General features: G+C 49.9%; 1 protein-coding gene across 2 annotated transcripts in view; it reads left to right on the top strand.

The window, feature by feature from the left end:
* Positions 1-24,305, top strand: part of sh3rf1 (SH3 domain containing ring finger 1) — a 217,688-nt gene that overhangs the window by 167,213 nt on the left and 26,170 nt on the right. Inside the window, exons 7-10 of one of the 2 annotated variants that reach the window (XM_070877994.1) lie at positions 11,724-11,857; positions 12,951-13,121; positions 21,223-21,500; positions 23,693-24,045. In XM_070877994.1, the coding sequence (XP_070734095.1) occupies positions 11,724-11,857; positions 12,951-13,121; positions 21,223-21,500; positions 23,693-24,045 (936 nt within the window). Of the gene's footprint in view, positions 1-11,723; positions 11,858-12,950; positions 13,122-21,222; positions 21,501-23,689; positions 24,046-24,305 lie in introns of both variants that reach the window. The other variant, XM_070877985.1, reaches the window with a different exon arrangement.

Here is a 24,305-nt window from a genome sequence, read left to right as displayed (position 1 = left end):
GACTGTGGGACGGCTGAAAGTTACAGCATAAACACCCATCAGGCTTCAAGGTGCTTCACTGCCCATCTCCACTTTTGCAACCCATTGACTGTGCTAATGTTATCATATAATACAATGTCAATACATTTAATTGACATTAAACTAGAATGTTTCAGTGTAAGGGGTGTCACGGTTGTGTGGGGCGGACTGGATGAGCCAGATGCTCTTTGCCTTTCCGCCATTGTTCATTGTTCATAGGTTTATATGTAACCTTCAGGGCTGCTGACCGAGGCTCTTTGTCGGTCGGCGCGGACACGATGGGCCGAAATAGCCTCCTTCTGCGCTGTAAGTTTCTATGTTTCTAAAAGGAAAGACTTGTATTTAAAAAGAGCCTTTCACGACCACATGACGTCTCAAAGCGCTTTACAGCCAATGAAGTACTTTTTGGAGTGCAGTCACTGTTGTAATGTGGGAAACACAGCAGCCAACTTGCGCACAGCAAGCTCCCACAAACAGCAATGTGATAATGACCAGATAATCTTTTTAGTGATGTTGATTGAGGGATAAATATTGGCCAGGACACCTGGGATAACTCTCCTGCTCCTCTTCGAAATAGTGCCATGGGATCTTTTACGTTCAGCTGAGAGAGCAGATGGGGCCTCATCCGAAAGACGGCACCTCTGACAGTGCAGCACACCCCAGCACTGCAGTGGAGCATCAGCCTAGATTATGTGCGAAAGTTCCTGGACGATTATGCTACTGGATTAGTAATCCAGGGAATGAGAAGTCAAATCCCACCATGGTAGTTGGAGAATATAAATTCAGTTTATAAAAAAATAAAAACATTGGGAATGAAAAGTTAACATTAGGAAAAGTGACCATGACGCTGTCTAATTGTCATAAAAACCCAACTGGTTCACGAATGTCCTTTAGGGAAGGAAACCTGCCGTCCTTACCCGGACTCCAATCCCACACCAATACAAAAGCAAAATACTGCGGATGCTGGAATCTGGAATAAAAACAGAAAATGCTGGAAATCTCAGCAGGTCAGGCAGCATCTGTGGAGAGAATCAGATCAGCCATGATCTTATTGAATGGTGGAGCAGGCTCGAGGGGCCGTATGGCATACTCCTGTTCCTATTTCTTATGTTCTTATTTTGCGGGGCACCGCCGTTCAGTCTGCAAATGTGACCATGAGCTTCTGGTTGCCTGTCACTTAAATTCTCTACTCCATAGCTCACTCTGACCTCTCCGTCCTCGGTCTCCGGCGCTGTTCCAACGAAGCTCAACGCAAGCTCGAGGAACAGCACCTCATCTTTCGTTTCGGCACAGATCAGCCTTCTGGACGAACATCGAGTTCAACAATTTCAGAGCGTAACCGCTGCCATCTTTGGCTCCCTTTCCCCTGCCCCCCGCCCCCCTCAGAGCCTGTTTCTTAATTTTTTTCTCCTTGTCTCCAATGGTAGCTGGTCATAATCCACCATTCACGCCCTAACTTGACCCTATCTTTTCTAATTCCTGGCATTACCATTTGAATTTGGGCCATCGTCCCTTTTGTCGCTCTAATCTCTCCTGTCTTCCAACCGATCTCAGACCTTCCCTTTGTTCTTTCCTCTCCGCTCCCTTTCTGAACACTCTCCAGTTCTGACGAAGGGTCATCGACCCGAAACGTTAACTCTGCTTCCTCTCCACAGATGCTGCCTGACCCGCTGGGATTTCCAGCATTTTCTGGTTTTATTCCAATCCCACATCATCATGGTTGGCTGGAGGATTACAAATGTTAAACTCCGGTTTTCAAAATAAAAAAGGGCAGAAGGATAATCCCGGCAACTACAGGCCAGTCATTCGTGGTCTAATGTCGGTGGTGGGGAAATTTATAGAGAAAATATTCCAAGGCTTATGTTCTTATATTCTCAGACAAAATTAATTGCCATTTAGAAAAGTATGGGCTATTAATGAAAGCTAGTACGGATTTGTTAAAGGCAAATTGTGTGTGACGAACTTGATTAAGTTCTTTGATAAAGTAATGGAGAGGGTTGATGAGTAGTGCAGTTGATGTGTGTACTGACTTTCAAAAGACGTTTGACAAAGTACCACATAATAGACTTGTTAGCAAATTAAAGCCCATGGAATTAAAGGGCTCAAGTTTCGGCCTGAGTTGCTCCTATTTTTTTGGAGCAACTAGTTTAGAATGGAGCATCTTAGAAATTGCAATTCTCAGCATTTAGTTTGCTCCAGTTCTAGTGAGTTAGAACAGTTTCATTTTGGAGCAGGTTTTTTTTCAAAAGGGGACGTGTCCAGCCACTTACGCCTGTTTTGCAAATTTAGGCAGCGAAAACTTACTCCAAACTAACTTAGAATGGAGTAGATTTTTGTACGCTCAGAAAAACCTTGCCTACACTTATAAATCAGGCGTAGGGAACAAAAGATATGGGGGGGGGGGGGAGGGAAGTTTACAAACATTAAACACTTCACTTTTACAAATAAAGAGCCATCATCAATAATAAATGATAAATAAATCAATAAACCAATAAATAAATCAAAAAAAATTAAAAATCAATCAATAAATAAAACATTATTTCTACTCACCTACTGCAGCACTGGGAGCCCTCCAGCAGCATGCTGGGACGCCCCCACCACCCCCCAGTGTCTCTCTGTCTCTGTCAGTGTCTCTGTCTCTGTCTCTGTCAGTGTCTCTGTGTTTCTGACAGCGAGGGGTGGAGGGAGAGAGGGAGGGGGAGAGAGGGAGGAGAGGGGGAGAAAGAGAGAGAGAGAGAGAGGGGGGGAGAGAGAGGGGAGGGAGGGAGAGAGGGGGGGAGGGAGGGGGAGAGGGAGGGAGAGAGAGAGAGGGGGGGAGAGAGAGAGGGGGGGAGAGAGAGAGAGGGAGGGGGGAGAGAGAGAGGGGGGGGAGGGGGAGAGAGAGAGAGGGGGGAGGGGGAGAGAGAGAGAGGGGGAGGGGGGGGAGGGAGAGTGAGGGGGGGCAAGAGGGGGGGGGAGGGAGAGAGAGGGAGGGGAGAGGGGGGGGGAAGAGGGGGAGGGGAGAGGGGGGGGAAGAGGGGGAGGGGAAGAGGGAGGGGAAGAGAGGGGGGGAGGGGGGGAGGGAGAGAGAGAGAGAGAGAGAGGGGGGGGGAGGTGGGGGGGAGGGAGAGAGAGAGAGGGGGGAGGGAGGGAGAGGAGCGTGAGGGAGGGAGGGAGAGGCTGAATGGGCCGGGCTGCGGTCACCACCGACACTTAGAGATGCCGGGCCAACGTGGGGGGAGGGGGAGAGAAAGAGAAGAGGGGGGGAGGCTGAATGGGAGGGGGGAGGGTGGGGGAGGAAGGCTGAACGGGAGGGAGGTCCGAGTCCCGATCTGCGCCCTGTGAGCCCATTCGGCCAGGGCTAGGGTTGGGCCCCTCCCTCGCAGACTCGGGGGCCTGGAGCTACTGCACATGCGCACAGACTCTAGCGCGCATGTGCAGAGGTCCCGGCACTGTTTTCAGTGCCGGGACCTGACTCCGCCCCCGACCCCTTTTGCTGCGCCACGCCGAGCACAAAGACGTCCTGAGGACACCGGAGAATCACAAGGTAAGTTTTCGGCGCCCTGTTTCTTCCAGAAAGTCGGTGCACCTTATCGAGATTCGCCGTTTTTCCAGAGGGCGGAAACTTGGGCCCAAAGGGACAGTGGCAGCATCGATACAAAATTAGCTGAGGGACAGAAAGCAGAGAGTAGTGGTGTATGGTTGTTTTTCAGACTGGAGGGAAGTATACAGTCGTGGCCCTCAGGGGTTGGTATTATCCAGTTCATTGGATATATTCAAGAGGGAGTTAGATATGGCCCTTACGGCTAAAGGGATCGAGGAGTATGGAGAGAAAGCAGAAAGGGGTACTGAGGTGAATGATCAGCCATGATCTTATTGAATGGTGATGCAGGCTCGAAGGTCCAATTGGCCTACTCCTGCACCTATTTTCTATGTTTCTATTGGGACCGCTGCTCTTTTTAATATAAAGATTGATAACCTGCACTTGGGTCTACATGGCAACATTTCAAAGTTTACAGAGGATACAAAACTCGGAAATGTAGTAAACAGTGAGGAGGATGGTAACAGACTTCAAGAAGACATAGACAAGACAAGACTGCTGAAGTGGGTAGACAGATGGCAGATTAAATTTAACACCGAGAAGTGTGAAGTAATACATTTTAGTAGGGGGAATGCGGAGAGACAATATAAACTAAAGGTACAGTTTTAAAGGGGGTACAGAAACAGAGAGACCCGGGGTGTATCTACTCAAATCTTTGGAGGTGGGAGGACAAGTTGAGAAGGCTGTTAAAAAAACATATGAGATCCTTGGCTTTATTTGTAGAAGAGTACTAAAAGGAAGAAAGTTATGCTAAACTTTTATATCACACTAGTTGGGCCTCAGCTGGAGTATTGTGTTCAATTCTAGGCACCACTCTTATGTCCTTGGAGAGGGTTTAGAAGAGATTTGCTCGAATGGTACCAGGGATGAGGGACTTCAGTTCCGTGGATAGACTGGGAGAAGCTGGGATTGTTCTTAGAGCAGAGAAGGTTAAGAAAAGATTTGAGAGAGTAAATAAGGAGAAACAGTTTCCACTGGCAAGAGGGTCAGGAACCAGAGGACACAGACTTAAGGTGATCAGTGAAAGAAAACCAGAGGCAACATGAGGAAATATTGTTTTAAGCAGCAAGTTATTGTGATTGTGGGAATACACTGACTGAAAGGGTGATGGAAGCAGAATCAATAGTGACTTTCAAAAGGGAATTGGATAAATATTCGAAGGGAAAACATTTACAGGGCTATGGGGAACGAACAGGGGAGTGGGATTAATTGGATAGCTCTACCAAAGAGCCGGCACAGGCAGGATGGGCCGAATGGCCGCCTTCTGTGCGGTATCATTCTGTGATTCAAATTGCCCACCACTCGAAACGAGTTGCGCCTGCCGCTCTTGAAGTGTTCCGTCCGCCTCAATGCATGGGGTGGGCAATCTGGAAAAATTCGGCTTTTTGAGTGATGTTTCCGGTTGGAGCGGTGTTGGCGTGGGGAGAGGGGCGGAATTGCGGTCGAGCCGGAGTAGTCGGGAGTTGGGGCAGGTCGGAGTTGTGATGACGTAATCGCGCTGGCACGTCACAGCGTCCCTCCCCATCAGAGGCAAACCCAAGAGGGGGTGTCAGGCGGCCTGGCCGAACCCGCGGGCATAATTGTTGGTCTGACCTGGCAGTTGGACGCCAAGAAAAAGACTTGGAGTTGCCGGCAGCGCCACCTCCCCTTTAAGGGTGGCCACACTGCCAAGCCACAGAAAGGATACCGGCAACAGACGCTGTCGGGGGCGGTGGTCTTCAAAAGGGGCAATTTCCGCGGGGCAATTTCGGTCATGGGTTGCCGCCAGTCGGTAAGGGGTCAGCGCGTGCACGCCGCGGCAGGAAAACGGGCGGAGCGGTCCCCTACACCGCTCCAAAACTGATGAAGGCCAGTTTCTAAAATGGCGGCCTCACTGCCGAGTATTCGGCGGCCACTCCACACTGACCCGTAGCTGCTGCTTTCGGGCGGCCGCAGCCCTATAGAAAGGGACAATTTCGGCCCCCATGACTCTTACCTGCCCTCTGAAGTGATCTAGCAAGCCACACCCAAGGGTGACGAGGGAGGGATAGGCAATAAATACCGTCTTTGCCAGCGATGCCCACATCCTGAGAATTCATTTTATGAAAAGCTCTTTCTAAACTCCAACCTTGCTTGAGGCTAGTGAATATTGTACTTTCTGCCTTTTGTCCTGTGCTTATTGTTCAAGTTAATAGTTCATTTACTGCAGTTTCATCTGCGCCTTTCATTATGTTAAGGAACTTTCTTCTGTCTTTTTTTCTCTACAGTGAAACTAAGTTTAATCACTTGTGTTCCTCTTCACAACATTGGGCCCAAGTTTCCACATGATTTGCGCCTGATTTTTAGGAGCAACTGGTGGAGAACGGACTATCTTAGAAATTGCAATTCTCCACATTTTTTTTCCTGCAGTTCTAGTCAGGTAGAACTGTTCTACTTTGGAACAGAATTTTTTCTTCAAAAGGGGGCGTGTCCGGCTACTGACGCCTGATTTGAAAGTTTCCACAGTGAAAACGTACTCCAAACTAACTTAGAATGGAGCAAGTGAAGATTTTTGTAGAACTGAAAAAACCTGTTCTACACATTAAAAAATCAGGCGCAGGTTACAAATTAGGCGTCCAGAACGAGGTGGGGGGGGGAGGGGGGGGGCCAAGGGAAGTCATTAAATTCTATAATAAATCCTTATTTATACTTCTACAAATATTATACAAATAAATCCAACCTGAATAAACATTTATAAGCAAAGAAAAGATTAAATAAACCATCTTCCTACCTGTGTGAAAGTGCTTCAGGCACGGAGAATGCTGCAGTCAGCCTGAGGCGCCCGTTCTTCCCGCGAGGGGGGGGGGGAGGCGCCCGTTCTTCCCGCGAGGGGCGGGGAGAGGAGGCACCCGTTCTTCCCGCGGGGGGGAAGGAGACAGTGAGAAGGCTGCAAGTGCTGAAGGCAATGTGCTTTTATTAAAAAATGTTCAAAAATTAAACAGCTACAAAGAACTACAAAAATGGCCGAGTGCCAATGTTTCCTTCACACTGAGCATGCGTGAACGCTCCAACGCGCACGCGCAGCGTTGCCGGCAGGAAAAAAACAAATTTAAATAGTACCCGCCCCCTTCCACTTACAAAATCGGCGCGAGTGTAGGCTCCGCCCCCCCGGGCGCCGCGCCAGGTAGACAAGGAGCTGCAGGGCGCTCCAGAATCGCGAGTTTTTTTTTAGGCGCGAAAAACGGGCGCCCAGCTCGGAGGGGCGCCCGTTTTTTATCGTGTGGAAACTTGGGCCCTTAGTCCCTGAAAGCCTGGTATCAGTTTGGTCACCCTTCCCTGAACCCTTCTTTATGCATTGATGCCCTTGTTGAGATAGGTAACTGCACACCATGCTCCAGAATTGGGCACACCATTGATCATAGAATCATAGAAATTTACAGCACGGAAGGGAGGTCATTTCGGCCCATCGTGTCCGCGCTGGCCGACCAATAGCTATCCAGCCTAACCCCACTTTCCAGCTCTTGATCCGTGGCCCATTGGTGTGTACAACGTCAGTGTAACTTGTTCTGACTCGTTGTCCTCTGCACTCCAGATACTTCCCAGTGTCCAATTTGCCTTTATTAATAACGGCCTCACCCTGACCAGATGCTCCCGGAGTGTGACCAGCGATCACTGCTGAATCCTTTTCTCTTTTCGGCCTCAGCCGATGGAGACTCTTTCATGTTGTGCACAGGTCTGCTGTTTTCTGTTCCCACGTACGTGACCCGAAGGGCAATGCGTTGCCTGGTGCTGGATTACTGAAAGGTCAGTTTAGGATCTCCAGAATCTGAATCTTGGATTAAGACATGGTGGCCAGATAGACGGTTAAAAGTAGCTAGAGTGCGAGAGAAAGAGAGGGCCCTGTTTTCGTGCTACTTAAACATGCTTCTTGATGTATTGATCAAGGAAAGTAGCATTGATGGTCCCTCGAGAATCCCATGGGAGGAAAGAGAAATGAGCGGAAAATATTTTATTCATTCCTCATATCGTGCTTTCCTCAGTCTGCATATCTTGACATATCTTGACATACAAAATTCAGAGATGTTGCACTCTTTTTAAAAAAAAAAATGTCAGATATTAGAAAGCTCAACATAAAAATTTGTAGCTTTCAACTAACACGCTGTGGCATTTGGTAAAAGGTTGGCAGTGTTCAGGGTTTTAAACAGCGTTATGACTGAAATAGGATGTGACCTAAATGATCAGTGCAGCGATGGTTCTCAGGCTCATTAAAATTGCATGCAAAGCGCTTTTAGAGGAGGATGCGTCAAAGGCTATTTATTTTTAATCATCTGCTGCAATGTTTGAATGGGGGAGGGGGGAGCGGGGAGCGGGGAGCTTTGTGGCACATTACCAGCTAATCTACCTCAACAACTTGAAGATATTTCAACAGATTGTGTCCCAATGGTTTACAATAATATTCTGCTGTGTCTGTTAAAACATTGGTGTGTAACCTGCTTTTTAAAAACTTTTTTCCACATCTTGCACCAAGAAAGCTTTCTGTTTGAAAATTGAGGTTCATTTTGTGACATTGGCTGCATTTCACTCAGTTGCTGGACTTTCATGCCTTGCCTGTTGAGCTGAGCGTATAGTCATAGCAACATTCGAAAAAGGACAGAAAGAAAAAAAAAACATGCCATCTATCGAGCCTGTCCCAGCTTGGCATGGCGTAAAATCAGCACACATCACCGCCCCCCCACCCCACCGGTCCCCCGAACATCACGCAGTCTCCTGAGAGAGGCAAAGAACCAGAGAATAATTCTTCGGCCCAATTCAGAATGGCGAGATATGAAGAAGGAACGAAAAAGAGCAGACTGGTCCACACAGTCTGTCCCATCCTGGCACCATGAGGCACATCATCACCGCCCATCCCTCTCTTCCCCACAACAGCCCACAACCCCACACCACACACAGCCCACGCCACACACACCCCCCCTCCCTCCCCCTCCACACTCCACACACACCCCCCCTCCCCCCCCCCCCCTCCACACTCCACACACCCCACACCCTCCCCCCCCTCCACACTCCACACACACCCACCCTCCCCCCCCTCCACACTCCACACACCCCACACCCTCCCCCCCCCCTCCACACTCCACACACACCCACCCTCCCCCCCCTCCACACTCCACACACACCCACCCTCCCCCCCCTCCACACTCCACACACCCCACACCCTCTCCTCCCCCCCCCAACACACACCATCACACGCCCCACAGCCCACACCTCCACACCACACACAGCCCACGCCACACACCCTCCTCCCCCCAACACACACCATCACACGCCCCACAGCCCACACCCCCACACTACACACAGCCCACGCCACACCCCCCCCTCCACACTCCACACACCCCACACCATCCCCTCCCCACCCCCCTCCACACACCCCACACCCCACACCCTCCCCTCCCCACCCCCAACACACATCATCACTGCCCATCCCTCTCTTCACCACCACAGCCCACACCCCCACACCACACACAGCCCACGCCACACACCCCCCCCCCCCCAACACACACCATCGCACGACCCACAGCCCGCCGCGCGTGCCCCGCCCCATGCGCCCCACACACACCCCACACCCCACACCCACCCATACCCACCCCACACCCACCACACACCCCACACACACCCCCACACCCCACACCCACCCACCGCACACCCACCACACACCCCACACACACCCCCACACCCCACACACCCCCACACCCCACACACACCCCCACACCCCACACACACCCACACACCCCACACACACCCACACACACCCCCACACACACCCCCACACCCCACACACACCCCACACCCCCACACCCTACACACACCCCCACACCCACACACACACACACACACACACACCCACACCCCACAAACACACACCCCACACACCCCCCACACACACCCCCACACCCCCCCCCACACACCCCACACACACACCCCCACACACCCCACACACACCCCCACACACCCCACACACACCCCCACACACCCCACACACACCCCCACACACCCCACACACACACCCCCATACCCCACACACACCCACACCCCCATCCCCCACACACCCCCACACCCCACACCCCACACACACCCCCAAACCCCACACACACCCCCACACCCCACACCCCCACACCCCACACACACACACACACCCCACACACACACACCCCCACACCCCACACACACACACACCCCACACACACACACCCCCACACCCCACACACACACACCCCCACACCCCACACACACACACCCCCACACACCCCACACACACACCCCCACACCCCACACACACACCCCCACACCCCACACACCCTATACACACACACCCCCACACCCCACACACACCCCCCCACACCCCACACACCCTATACACACACACCCCCACACCCCACACACACCCCCACACCCCACACCCCACACACACACCACACACACACCCCACACACACACACCCCCACACACCACACACACACACACCCCACCCCACACACACACACACCCACACACCCCACACACACCCCCACACACCCCACACACACACCCCCACACCCCACACACACACCCCCACACTCCACACACCCTATACACACACACCCCCACACCCCACACACACACACACCCACACCCCACAAACACACACCCCCCACACCCCACAAACACACACCCCCCACACCCCACACCCCACACACACACACACCCCACACCCCCACACCCCCACACACACCCACACCCCCATCCCCCACACACCCCCACACCCCACACACACCCCCACACCCCACACACACACCCCACACACACACACACCCACACCCCACACACACACACCCCACACACCCCCCACACAACCCACACACACACCCCCACACCCCACACACCCTATACACACACACCCCCACACTCCACACACACACACCCCACACACCCCACACACCCCCACACACCACACCCCACACACCACACACCCCACACACCCCCACACCCCACACACACACCCCCACACTCCACACACACACACACCCACACCCCTATCCCCCTATCCCCCACACACACCCACACCCCATACACACACACCCCCACACACCACACCCACACCCCACACACCACACCCACACCCCACACACCCCTACACCCCACAAACACACCCACACACACACTGTTGTGCAGTCTCCTGAGAGAGGCAGAATAACAAAGGAAGATCCTTTGTAATAATAAACCAGCAAAGAAGAAGCAGGAAAAGACTAGCCTGTCCCACCAAATTGTGATCGCTACACATCCGGTTAAAGCTGGGCATTCTAGAAAAGACAAGGCCGACAGATGATCTAACAGAGGTTTTCAAAACTATGAAGGTCTTTTTGATGGGGTAGATGTAGAGAAGATGTTCTCACTTGTGGGAAGTTCAAAACTAGGGGCCATAAATGAGGGAACATAAGAACATAAGAATTAGGAGCAGGAGTAGGCCATTCGGCTCTTCGAGCCTGCTCCGCCATTCAATAAGATCAAGGCTGATCTTTGACCTCAACTCCACTTTCCTGCACCGTCCCCATATCCCTTGATTCCCTTAATATCCAAAAATCTATCGATGTCTGTCTCGACTCAACGATTGAGCTCTGGGGTACAGAATTCCAAAGATTCACTACCTTCTGAGTGAAGAGATTTCTCCTCATCCTAGTCCTAAATGGCCGACCTCTTATTCTGAGACTGTGACCCCTGATTCCTAGACCCCCCAGCCAGGGGGAAACAGCCTCCCTGCACCTACCCTGTCAAACCCTGTAAGAATTTTGTATGTTTCACTGTGATCACCTCTCATTCTTCTAAACTTCTAAAAGAGTCACTCGTAAATCCAATATGGAGTTCGGGAGAATCTTTGCCCAGAGAGTGGTTAGAATGTGGAACTCGCTACCACAGGACGTGATTGAGGTAAAAGCTACATGTTGATGAAGGAGAAAGGAATAGAAGGATGTTCCTTAGATGAAATACGGTGGGAGAAGACTAGTGTAGAGCGTAAATACTGGCACGTAGCAGTCGGGCTGATTAGCCTGTTTCCGTGCTGTAAATTGTATGTCATTATTTGTTACGCATGCTGTGTCCCCGTCTCTCCTTCAACCCTTGTCTTTTGTTAATGCAGGAGAATCAACCACCACCACCGCCACCACCTCCCTCGAATGCTGCAGTTACCACCTCTGCTTCTAGCGCTCCACGACCGACCTTGGGACCGGCAGACCAGGTCGCACATCCAAGACCTCAAGTGCGGCCAAATATGTGAGTAAGACGATTTATTTCGAGGGTGGATCAAGTTAGAAAAGGGTGCTTTTGAAATTTAATTTGTTTCCTTCCCTCTTTTCCTCGCCAAAGCAAGCTCCCAGAGAGTGGAGCTCCCTACCAATAACCCCCTGATGATGAATTGGCCTTCACGTGCCCATCTGGCAGTGCACGTTTTAACACAGCTTTATGCCGGATTTGCGGGAGTCACTTGTAATATCTAGAATTTACAGCACAGAAACGGGCCATTCAGCCCAATTTATGCTCCATACGAGCCTCCTCCCACCTCCTACTTCATCCCGCCCTCATCTCACCCTATCTGCATATACTTCAATTCCTTTCTCATGTACTTATCTAACTTCCACTGAAATGCATCTATACTATTCGCCTTAACCACTCCTTGTGGTAGTGAATTCCACATTCTAACCACTCCCAGGGTAAAGAGCTTTCTCCTGAATTCCCTATTAGATTTGTTAATGACAATCTTCTATTTATGGACCCTAGTTTTGGACTCTCCCACAAGTGGAAGCATCTTCTCCATATATACCCTATCAAAAAGCCTCTTGTAACTTCTGTCAGGTTACATCTCAGTCTTCTCATTTCTAGAGATATCCCAAATAGTAACTGCTGTAAATATCTTCACCTCATTGCTTACCTGCTAGCTTGTCAATCATGACGCCCTAGCATTGCATTACACGCACTAGAATTGAAGTACCTCTTTGCTTTTAACACAAAACATAACACATGTACTATGTGCTTCGGTTCCTGAGGAAGTTAGGTGGCTGTGGAAGAGTTTTGGAAAAGTGCAAACAGTATATTCATCCATTGTCTTGTTTATCTTGTATGTCCACGGTACTGTACACAGTACATTAGGATGTGCTGTGTTATAAGAACAGGAGCCTTTTGCCGTGTAACACACAATGTATTATTTTGCTGTTTAAAGTGTACCAGGCCACCAAATGTAATTCCTCAAATGAATGCGTCAATTATGGGTCAGACTGGAATTCTCTCTCCCTTTTACAGCTCTGCTGTAGTCCTTGGCTCTGACCACAGCCAGCTTGCCTCCTTTGACATGTTTCATTTGTGCCTTTAGGTACGTTGCTTTGTATCCGTACGCTCCCCGCAAGGAGGATGAGCTCGAGTTGCGAAAGGGGGAGATATTTCTTGTGCTGGAGCGTTGCCAAGATGGATGGTTCAAGGGAACGTCTATGCACACGGGCAAAATTGGTGTTTTTCCTGGGAATTACATGGCTCCTGTAACAAGGTCAGTATGTCAGTTCTGTGATCAAGAACCTAGTTTAAAGCATTATCATATTACATTGCACCACTGCACTTATCTGTAGTGTCGTGGTCTTGTTTCTGGACTGATAATCCAGAGAAAGTTCATTCAAATCCCATTGGTTTAGGAATTTGAATTCGGTTTAATAAACTAAAATCTGGAAATAAAAGGCTACTATCAGTAAACAAAAAGAAGTGACCCTGAAGTTGTTGAAAACCCAACTGGTTTACTAATGTCTTTTAGGGAGGGAAATCTGCTGCTCTTACCCGGTCTGGCCGATATGTGACTCAAGTCCCACAGCAAAGTGGTTGAATCTCAAAGGCCTCCCGAATTGGCCTAGTTGTTTCAAAAAAAGCATTGCAAAGAATAACAAGACCACACGGACTGTAGAAGGTACACTACCATCTTCTCGTCAACTAGAGAGGCCCACATCCGAAAAGGAATAATAAAATAAAACTTGCGGATCTCCTGCAGCGTAGCTCACTGCGAATCAGAGGATATGTATTTCTCTAATAACAGGGCTGTTACCAACCAAGTGCGATGGGGCAAGATGTGGGACTCAGTAAGATAATGGGACTAAAGGCAGATAAATCCCCTGGATCTGATAGCTTGCATCCCAGGGTCTTAAGAGAAGTAGCGGCAGGGATAGTGGATGCATTGGTTGTAATTTACCAAAATTCCCTGGATTCTGGGGAGCTCCCAGCAAATTGGAAAACTGCAAATGTAACGCCCCTATTTAAAAAAGGAGGCAGACAAAAAGCAGGAAACTATAGACCAGTTAGCCTAACATCTGTGGTTGGGAAAATGTTGGGAGTCCATTATTAAAGAAGCAGTAGCAGGACATTTGGAAAAGCAAAATTCGGTCAGGCAGAGTCAGCATGGATTTATGAAGGGGGAGTTATGTTTGACAAATTTGCTGGAGTTCTTTGAGGATGTAACGAACAGGGTGGATAAATGGGAACCAGTCGATGTGGTGTATTTGGACTTCCAGAAGACATTTGACAAGGTGCCACATAAAAGGTTACTGCACAAGATAAAAGTTCACGGGGTCGGGGCAATATATTAGCATATTTGACTTGAGTGTTCTCGATTCCATCCCGCAGTATGCCACCCGCCACCAACTCAGTGAAACTCCAACGTTGCTTGAGGTTGGCAAAGCCATAAAACAGCTGAAGAATAACAAGGCTACGGATGCGGATGGAATCCCTGCTGAGGCGCTAAAGTATGGCGGAGAGGCGCTATTGGCGCGGATACATGACCTCATCGCTCTCATTTGGAGGGTGGAGAGCATGCCGGGAGATCTCAGAGATGCAGTGATTGTGACCATTTTTAAAAAGGGGGACAAGTCCGACTTCGGCAACTACAGAGCAATCTCCCTGCTTTCAGCCACTGGGAAAGTTGTCGCTCGAGTTCTCCTCAATCGTCTTCTCCCTGTAACCGAGGAGGTCCTCCCGGAATCACAATGCGGATTTCGTCCCCTACGGGACACAACAGACATGATCTTTGCAGTGTGCCAGTTGCAGGAAAAATGCAGGGAGCAACACCAGCCCTTATACATGGCCTTTTTCGATCTTTCTTTGACACTGTCAACTGTGAGGGTCTATGGAGCATCCTCCTCCGTTTCGGATGCCCCCAAAAATTTGTCAACATCCTTCGCCTGCTTCACGATGACATGCAGGCCGTGATCCTTACCAACAGATCCATTACAGACCCGATCCATTACAGACCCAATCAATGTCCGGACCAGGGTCAAACAGGGCTGCGTCATCGCCCCAACCCTCTTCTCAATCTTCCTTGCTGCCATGCTCCACCTCACAGTCAACAAGCTCCCCGCTGGATTGGAATTAAACTACAGAACCAGTGGGAAGCTGTATAACCTACGCCGCGTCCAGGCCAGGTCCAAGATCACCCCAACCTCTGTCGTTGAGCTGCAGTATGCGGACGATGCCTGCGTCTGTGCACTTTCAGAGGCTAAACTCCAGGATATAGTCAATCAGTGTATTCACTAAGGCATATGAAAACATGGGCCTTACGCTTAACATCCATAAGACAAAGGTCCTTCACCAGCCTGTCACCGCCGCACAGCACTGCCCCCCAGTCATCAAGATCCTCGGCGCGGCCCTGGACAACGTGGACCATTTCCCATATCTCAGGAGCCTCTTATCAACAAAGGCAGACATTGATGCAGAGATTCAGCATCGCCTCCAGTGCGTCAGCGCAGCCTTCAACCACCTGAGGAAAAGAGTGTTTGAAGACCAGGGCCTCAAATCTACCACCAAACTCATGGTCGACAGGGCTGGAGTAATACCCGCCCTCCTGTATGGGTCTGAGGCATGGACGCTGCACAGAAGGCACCTCAAGTCGCTGGAGATGTATCACCAACAATGTCTCCGCAAGATCCTGCAAATCTCCTGGGAGGACAAGCACACCAACATCAGTGTCCTCGACCAGGCTAACATCCCCAGTATTGAAGCACTGACCACACTCGATCAGCTTCGCTGGGCAGGCCACATAGTACGCATGCCAGATACGAGACTCCCTAAGCAAATGCTTTATGCGGAGCTCCTTTATGGTAAACGAGGCAAAGGAGGACAGCGGAAACGTTATAAGGACACCCTCAAAGCCTCCCTGGTAAAGTGCGACATCACCACTGACACCTGGGAGACACTGGCCGCAGACCGCCCGAGGTGGAGAAAGTCCATCCGGGAGGGCGTTGAGCTCTTCGAGTCTCAATGCAAGGAGCATGAAGAGGCCTTGCGCAGGCAGCGGAAGGAGCGCGCGGCAAACCAGCCCTACCGATCCCTTCCCCCCCACGAATGTCTGTCCCACCTGTAACAGGGTCTGTGACTCCCACATCGGACTGTTCAGCCATCAAAGAACTCACTTAGGGAGTGGAAGCAAGTCCTCCTTGATTCCGAGGGACTGCCTATGATGATGATGATGATGATTAGCATGGATAGAGGATTGGCTAACTAACAGAAAACAGAGAGTCAGGATAAATGGTTCATTCTCTGGTTGGCAACCAGTAACTAGCGGGGTGCCGCAGGGATCAGTGCTGGGACCCCAACTATTTACAATCTATATTAACGACTTGGAAGAAGGGACTGAGTGTAACGTAGCCAAGTTTGTTGACGATACAAAGATGGGAGGGAAAAGCAATGTGTGAGGAGCACACAAAAAAAATCTGCAAAAGGACATAGACAAGCTAAATGAGTGGACAAAAATTTGGCAGATAGAATATAATGTTGGAAAATGTGAGGTCATGCACTTTGGCAGAAAAAAATCAAAGAGTGAGTTATTGGGCTGCAGTACAGCGGGACCTGGGGGTACTTGTGCATGAAACACAAAAGGATAGTATGCAGGTACAGCATAAAACCAGGGAAGTCTTGCTACGGCTATGCAAGGTTTTGATGAGGCCACACCTGGAATACTGCGTGCAGTTTTGGTTTCCATATTTACGAAAGGATATACTTGCTTTGGAGGCAGTTCAGAGAAGGTTCACTAGGTTGATTCCGGGGATGAGGAGGTTGACTGAGAAGCATAGAAAATAGGTGCAGGAGTAGGCCATTCGGCCCTTCGAGCCTGCACCGCCATTCAATGAGTTCATGGCTGAAATTGCAACTTCAGTACCCCATTCCTGCTTTCTCGCCACACCCCTTGATCCCCCTAGTAGTAAGGACTACTGAGGAAAGGTTGAGTAGGCTGGGCCTTTACTCATTGGAGTTCAGAAGAATGAGAGGTGATCTTATCGAAACGTCTAAGATTATGAGGGTGCTCGACAAGGTGGATGCAGAGGGGATGTTTCCACTGATGGGGGAGACTAGAACTAGAGGGCATGATCTTAGTTTTAAATGGGCGGCCCCTTATTCTGAGATGAGGAGGAATTTCTTCTGAGGGTTGTAAATCTGTAGAATTCACTGCCTCAGAGAGCTGTGGAAGCTGGGACATTGAATAAATTTAAGACAGAAATAGACAGCTTCTTAAACGATACGGGGAGAAGGGGTTATGGGGAGCGGGCAGGGAAGTGGAGCTGAGTCCACGATCAGATCAGCCATGATCTTATCGAATGGCGGAGCAGGCTCGAGGGGCCGTATGGCCTACTCCTGTTCCTATTTCTTATGTTCTTATGTTACAAGAAGTCTGACACTTAGAAAAGCAGGATATATCCAACATTTTTAGGGGCCGAAATTTCCCCTCGCCTCAGGCGGCCACGGGTCAGTGTGGGCTGACCGCCGAGTCTCCGCGGAGGGGCCGCCATTTTAAATATTGCCCCTTCCCGAGGGTCCGAGTGGTGTAGGGACCGTTCCGCCCATTTTCCTGCTGCGGCGTGCATGCGCTGACCCCTTACGGCGATCCCATTCCCGAAATTGCCCCACAGGAAATTGCCCTTTTGCGGAATTGCCCCGGGGGAGCGGCGCCGCTGCCCCCGACGGCTTTTTCTGTCGGTGCACTTTCCTGTTGGTCGGCGGCATGGCCGCCCTTAAAGGGGAAGTGGTGCTGCTGGCGACGCCATTTTATTTTTTTACTGTCGGCTGACTGCCAGCTACGGCCTGACAATTACGCCCCCAGGTTTGGCCGGGCTGCCAACAGGCAACCTGGCACCCCCCCCCCCCCCCCCCCCCCCTCTTGGGTGGCAGGCCGCTGGCTCGGCCGAAACCCTCCCGGGTAGCCCAGTGAACCTATTTGGAAAAATATGCAGAGCTCGCAGCGGCTCTCCCCTTTAACTGGAGGGGAGGGACATTGTTCGGCGTCGGCCCGTGTCTCACTGACATCCCCAGCGTGGTGCTGATGACTGGTCGGAGCGGCTGACCCACTGTATGGGCACTTCCGCCCCGCAGGTGCCACAGCATCCGCTCCAACCGAAAAAAACTTCCAAGTGCCGAATATCGACGGCACCCGGGTTGTGGCAGAGAAAAACTTTAAAAGCTGGAGGGTGCGCCCGTTAAGGGCGGAGGGCAATTTCTATCCCCTCGGCCTATTACTAGTTAATCTCCCCATTTTGCGTCATTCATTCTCTCCCTATTGTTTTATACTTTGATTTTATATTATTTAAAGCTAATATTAAAAACTTACCGCAGAAGGTGTAGCATTGGCCGGAGCATGGGAGTTACTCTGCACTGCAAAGGAGCTGGGAGATGCAAAACTAGGCGCTGCAGCGTCACCACTGGCAGGAGGGTGTCATTGCAGCATGACAAGTTTATCGGCGGTTTCCATTTTAAATGTAGGTGCAGGAATTAAAAAAGTTAACGCACAAAGTGTGACGAAAAGCATGGCAACAGAAATAAGGTTTTGTGGACCAAAAGTGAATGTAGCCATTGATGGATTGTTACGCAGAATCAAGTTTTTAAGACTTAACGCACCGTTCTATTAAAATGTAACCTGAACTGGTACAAGCAATTTTCTTCAACCAGAATTTTACAAGACGCTTTTAAATTGATGTCTGCTGACAATACTCATTCTATTTTCGTGTGGCTTCAAATTATGCCCTTGCGTGTCAAATGATCTATGTAAAATACTTTTCTTTGCTCTGACTCGATGTGTTAGTGTGCCCAAGGTTCCTTCTCATTTTGAATTTTAATTAAAATTTGTTTGCAGTCTTACAGTAGTCAATATTTACCTTAAGGATTTTTCGGCTGGAATGTGTAATCGGAAAATGCTCCATAGCTTTCTCCAGCAGTGCTCAGGCCAAAAGTGCAGGCCTGCACAGACGCACAGTGTGGCACAACGGAATCACCCATTTTCTTATGTTGAAGTGAGATGGGAACTGAAACTTCACATGTACCCCATTATCACTTAAGTTCAAGCAAAGTTCATGAGGCCTATCAAGCCCGCTTCATCCACAGATCATGTAATTTACCCTTTTGTGGGTTATTCTTAAGAGCCCTGAAGAGGAAAGTCTCGTTCACCCATCACCCTCTGTGCTTAACTACATTGGCTCCCGGTCCCCGAAAACCACAATTTAACATTTCTCATCCTTGTGTTCAAATCCCTCCATGGCTTCGCCGCGCTCTCCTCCAGCCCTACAACCCTCTGAGATCTAGACACCCCTCCAATTCTGGCCTCTTGTGCATCCCCAACTTCCTTTGCTCCATTGGCGGCCGTGCTTTCAGCTGCCAAGGCCCTAAGCTCTGCAATTCCCTCCCTAAACCTCTCCGCCTCTCTACTCCATTCAGACACTCCTTAAAAAGCACCTCTATGACTAAGCTTTTAATCACCTGTCCTAATATCACCACCTTCAGCCCGGTATATATATTTTTGTCAGATTGCACTCCTGTGAAGTGTCTTGAGAAGTTTTACTATTTTAAAAGGACATAAGGACTTAAGAAATAGGAGCTGGAATAGGCCGTACGGCCCCTCGAGCCTGCTCTGCCATTTAATAAGATCATGGCTGATGTGATCATGGACTCAGGTCCACTTCCCCGCCCGCTCCCCATAACCCCTTATTCACTTATCGGTTAAGAAACTGTCTATCTCTGTCTTAAATTTATTCAATGTCCCAGCTTCCACAGCTCTGAAGCGGTGAATTCCACAGATTTACAACCTTCTGAGAGAAGAAATTCCTCTTCATCTCAGATTTAAATGGGCAAGTTGTTGTAATAGGTACATAATTCAAGAATGCCTCACACATAAATCTGACCTGAATTAGCAAACAAATTGTTCAGGCATATAATCAAAACTTGAGCCTGCATTGTGGAATTACAATTAAGGGATAGAGTCAGTGGCATAGAGAAGAGGATATTAATTCTTTGTAAGGAGTTAAGAGCTTTACTCCAGGCATTTGTGTCTCATTCTAGAGTCCGTATTGGGTCTCATGTTCTGATATCAAATCCGAGGCATATTTTCTTACAAATCCGTGGCGATATTAATCTGTGCCTGGTGTTTTGACTGCCTCAACTACACCTATGTTGGGAGGCATTTTTTTCCAAGCTTAATTTGTTGCTTTTTGGAAAACTGCTCCGAAACAACATTACCTTCCTGTAACTCTCCATTCTTCAAAAGCCTCTTTTTAAAAAAAAAAAAATACCGCTTTGTGCATTTAAACCATCTCCCTTTTTGTCATCTTGGCATCCTGTTCTTCTGTCCGCACCCCATGAAATACACGAGGGATGCTTTATATAAATGCAGATGGCTTTGCCACATCCTCCAGTGCGATGGTAGATATCCAGAAATGGAGAGGGCCGCCCATTAACATGAACTGTGGCTACAGTTATTTCTGTTGCTCCAACACGCCTCGAGCCCGGTGGGGTCCCGTCTTGCTCTGGGATCAGCTGGCGTGACGAACATAAAACCTGCTGTGCCCGTCATTGGACCGTGGCCAGCTTGCTCGGCAAAGCCGCTCTGCGGGTGGGTAGAATGATGGAGCTGCAGACTGGTCAGCACGTCCCCTTGTAAAGCAGCGGTCCCGGCAGGGTGACAGCAGCGGGACACTGCTTCACCTTTTACATTTTTTTAACTGGCACAGAACCACGTAGTTAATTAAATAATGCAACTCTCTTTTTTTGAATCACAAAAGCAAAATATTGCGGATGCTGGAGTTCCGAAATATAAACAGAAAAGTGCTGGAAGTACCCAGCAGGGCGGGCAACAGCTGTGGAGATAATCCTCTCCACAATTCCTACTCTGACCTCTCCGTCCTCCGCCTCCTATACTGTTCCAATGAGGCTCAACGGAAACTCGAGGAACAGCACCTCGTCTTTTGATTAGGCACTTTACAGTCTCCACCAGATGCTGGCTGACCTGCTGAGCAATGTTTTCCCCCCCCCTAATTTTTTTTTTTGGGCTGCGCAGCCCATTCAAAATTTCAAACGCGCGCAGTTTTTTTTTCCATTTAAAAGCTGGTGAGCCGTCTGCCCGGGAGCTCCAGAGCGCTGCTCGGCCACGCAGCTTAAAGGGAGCACTGCCGCTGAGTATTTCCAGTGTTTTCTGCTTCTATTTCTTTTTTTACATTAAGCCTGCCTCAACTATCACTGAGCTTTGAGACAGAGCCCTTCAGCAGAATGTTCTGCAGAGTGCTTCACGTGTGTAAAAAGGGCAGCTTCGTATTCAGCCTGCTTATTTCAATCTCGCAATTTGAAATTCTTGGCAGGGCGACTTCCGGAGCGGGGCAGTCGAAGTTGCCAGCGGCGGCGACAGCACAGGTGGGGCGAGGGGTGACCGCCGTTGTGCCTTTGCCGGTGGTGGCGCCGCAGCCGAAATCTCCTGGCAACGGCCTGGACTTCAGCAGGCCGATTAGTCCGACACAACCGCTCCCCACCGCAGTAATCTCAGCAGCGCACGTGCAGGCTACCAATCCGCAGGCCAAGGTTCTGATGCACATGACGGGCCAGATGACGGTCAACCAGGCTCGCAACGCTGTTCGAACAGGTGAGCTTCGTTCGTTCCGGGATGTGGGCGTCGCCGGCAAGGCCGGCATTTATTGCCCATCCCTAATTGCCCTCGAGAAGGTGGTGGTGAGCGGCCTGCTTGAACCGCTGCAGCCCGTGTGGTGAAGGTGCTCCTACAGTGCTGTTAGGGAGGGAGTTTCAGGATTTTGACCCAGCGACGATGAAGGTACGGGCTCATCCTGTCCATGAGACGCACTTCCTGCTCCCTTGACCTTATTCCCAGCAAACTTTTCTGGATCCCACGTTAGCCGACATTGCTAACGGTTCTCTCTCCTCAGGTACTGACCCCCTCTCCCTCAAATCTGCCGTCATCACCGACCCTCGACCCCTCCTTCTGTGCAAGCGACTGCCTCATCTCCAACCTCCCTTTCCTCTCCAAAGTCCTTGAACGTGTTGACTCCTCCAAATCCATGCCCAACTTTCCCCCAATTCCATGTTTGAATCCCTTCAATCCGGTTTCCGCCCCTGCCACAGGACCGAAACAGCGCTCATCAAAGTCACAAATGACATTCTTTGTGACCGTGACAAAGGCAAACTATCCCTCCTCGTCCTCTCAACCTGACGCAACCTTTGACACGGTTGACCACTCCACCCTCCTCCAACGCCTCTCCATCGTCGTCCAGCTGGGTGGGACTGTACTCGCCTGGTTCCATTCTGATCTATCTAATAGTAGCCAGAGAATCACCTGCAACGACTTCTCTTCTCACCCCCGCATTGTTACCTCTGGTGTCCCCCAAGGATCTATCCTTGGCCCCCTCCTATTTCTCATCTACGTGTTGCCCCTTGGCGACATCATCCGAAAACACAGCATAAGTTTCCACATGTACGCTGATGACACCCAGCTCTACCTCACTGCCACTTCTCTCGACCCCTCCACAGTCTCTGAATTGTCAGACCGCTTGTCCGACATCCAGTTCTGGATGAACAGAAATTTTCTCCAATTGAATACCGGGAAGACCGAAGCCATTGTTTTCGGTCCACGCCACAAACTCCGTTCCCTAGCCACTGACTCCATCCCTCTCCCCAACTTCTGTGTGAGGCTGAACCACACTGTTCGCAACCTTGGTGTCATATTTGACCCTGAAATGAGCTTTTGACAACATATCCGCAGCATGACTAAGGCCGCCTATTTCCAACTCCGTAACATCGCTCGTCTCCATCCTTGCCTCAGCTCATCTGCTGCTGAAGCTCTCATCCGTGCCTTTGTTACCTCTAGACTTGACTATTCCAATGCAGTCCTGGCTGGCCTCCCACATTCAAGAGGTGATCCAAAACTCGGCTACCCATGTCCTAACTCGCACCAAGTCCCACTCACTACATTAAGGCGCTATAAAATACAAGTTGTTATTGTTGTTGAAATTGTTGTTTCCACCAACCTTTCAGGCAATGCAATCCAGATCAGTATAAGTCGCGGAGTGAAAGAAATTCTCCTCATCTCCCTCTGGAGTTTTTGCCAATTATCTTAAATCTGTGTCCGCTAGTCACTGACCCTCCTCCCAGTAGAAACGGTTTCTCTTTACACATCATAACCTCTCATCATTTTGAACACCTCTCTTAAATCTCCTCTTAACCTTCTCTGCTCGAAGGAGAACTACTCCAGCTTCTCCAATACAAAAGCAAAATACTGCGGATGCTGGAAATCTGAAATACAAACCGAAAATGCTGGAAATACTCAGCGGGTCAGGCATCATATGTGGAGAGAGAAACAGAGTTAATGTTCCGGGTCGATGACCTTTCGTCAGAAATTACAAAAGATTAGAGATGTAACAGGTTTTGAGCAAGTACAGTCTGTTATGTCCAGAATAAAATAATGTGATTGAGTACTGTAGACGTGAGTAAGTGTGACCTTGTTCTCTTTATTCTAACTCCAGAGTGCTGGTACAGCATGGGAGGCCTGCTTATATACAGTGCTCCCAAGGGATGCTGGGATCCCTCGGGATTCCAACAGATGCGCCCACTGGTGGCGGTAGAATGCTGGTTACATAGGGTTGCATACATAACAGCCAGCTTCTCCAGTCTCTCCAAATAAGTCGCTTCTCCCTAGTACCATTGTAATAAATCTCCAATTTAATTTTAGATAAAAATTTTACCTGACATTTCCCACCTGTTGCTTTGTGATTCAGAAATGACAAAGAATGAAAAAAAATGAAATCTCTTTACTCCCGACAGCAGCTGCCCAGGGCCAGGAGAGACCGACTGCAGCTGTGACTCCCATACAAGCCCACAACCCGGCTTCCCCCCTCCCGACTACTCCAGTGGCTCCTCAGCAAGCTGTCTCTCTGCAGCACCCACAGCAGGCCCTGCAGGCGGTCGCCCCTTTCACCGTGGTCGCCGCTCCCACCGCAACCAGGCCGGGTGTTGCCCTCACCTCTGCAGCAGCTGCCATAACTCCTCCGAACATCAGTGCCACGTCTCTGGAGGGGGAGCCGTCGGCCATGGCAACCTGCGTCGTTCCGGCGGTCTCCGTCGCCTCGCCTGCGACGGTCTCGGCTGCTAATAAATTCGAGAAGGAGAGCAGAGAAAAGGTGAGATGTTTTTCTTTTTCTTTCCCAGTTTGTTTGAGACATTAGTCCAATTTGCTTGAACGGTATAAAACACTAGTTAGGCCGCAGCTGGAGTACTGCGTGCAGTTCTGGTCACCACATTACAGGAAAGATGTGATTGCACTGGAGCGGGTACGGAGGAGAATTTTGGCTCTGAGGAAAGATTGGAGATGCTGGGTCTGTTTTCTTTGGAACAGAGGAGGCTGAGGGGAGACCTGATTGAGGTGTATAAAATTACGAAG

Source organism: Pristiophorus japonicus, chromosome 1, assembly GCF_044704955.1.
Source record: "Pristiophorus japonicus isolate sPriJap1 chromosome 1, sPriJap1.hap1, whole genome shotgun sequence".
Taxonomy (NCBI): Eukaryota; Metazoa; Chordata; class Chondrichthyes; family Pristiophoridae; genus Pristiophorus; species Pristiophorus japonicus.
Note: the sequence above shows the minus strand (reverse complement) of the source record. Positions and strands in the feature narration are given on the sequence as shown.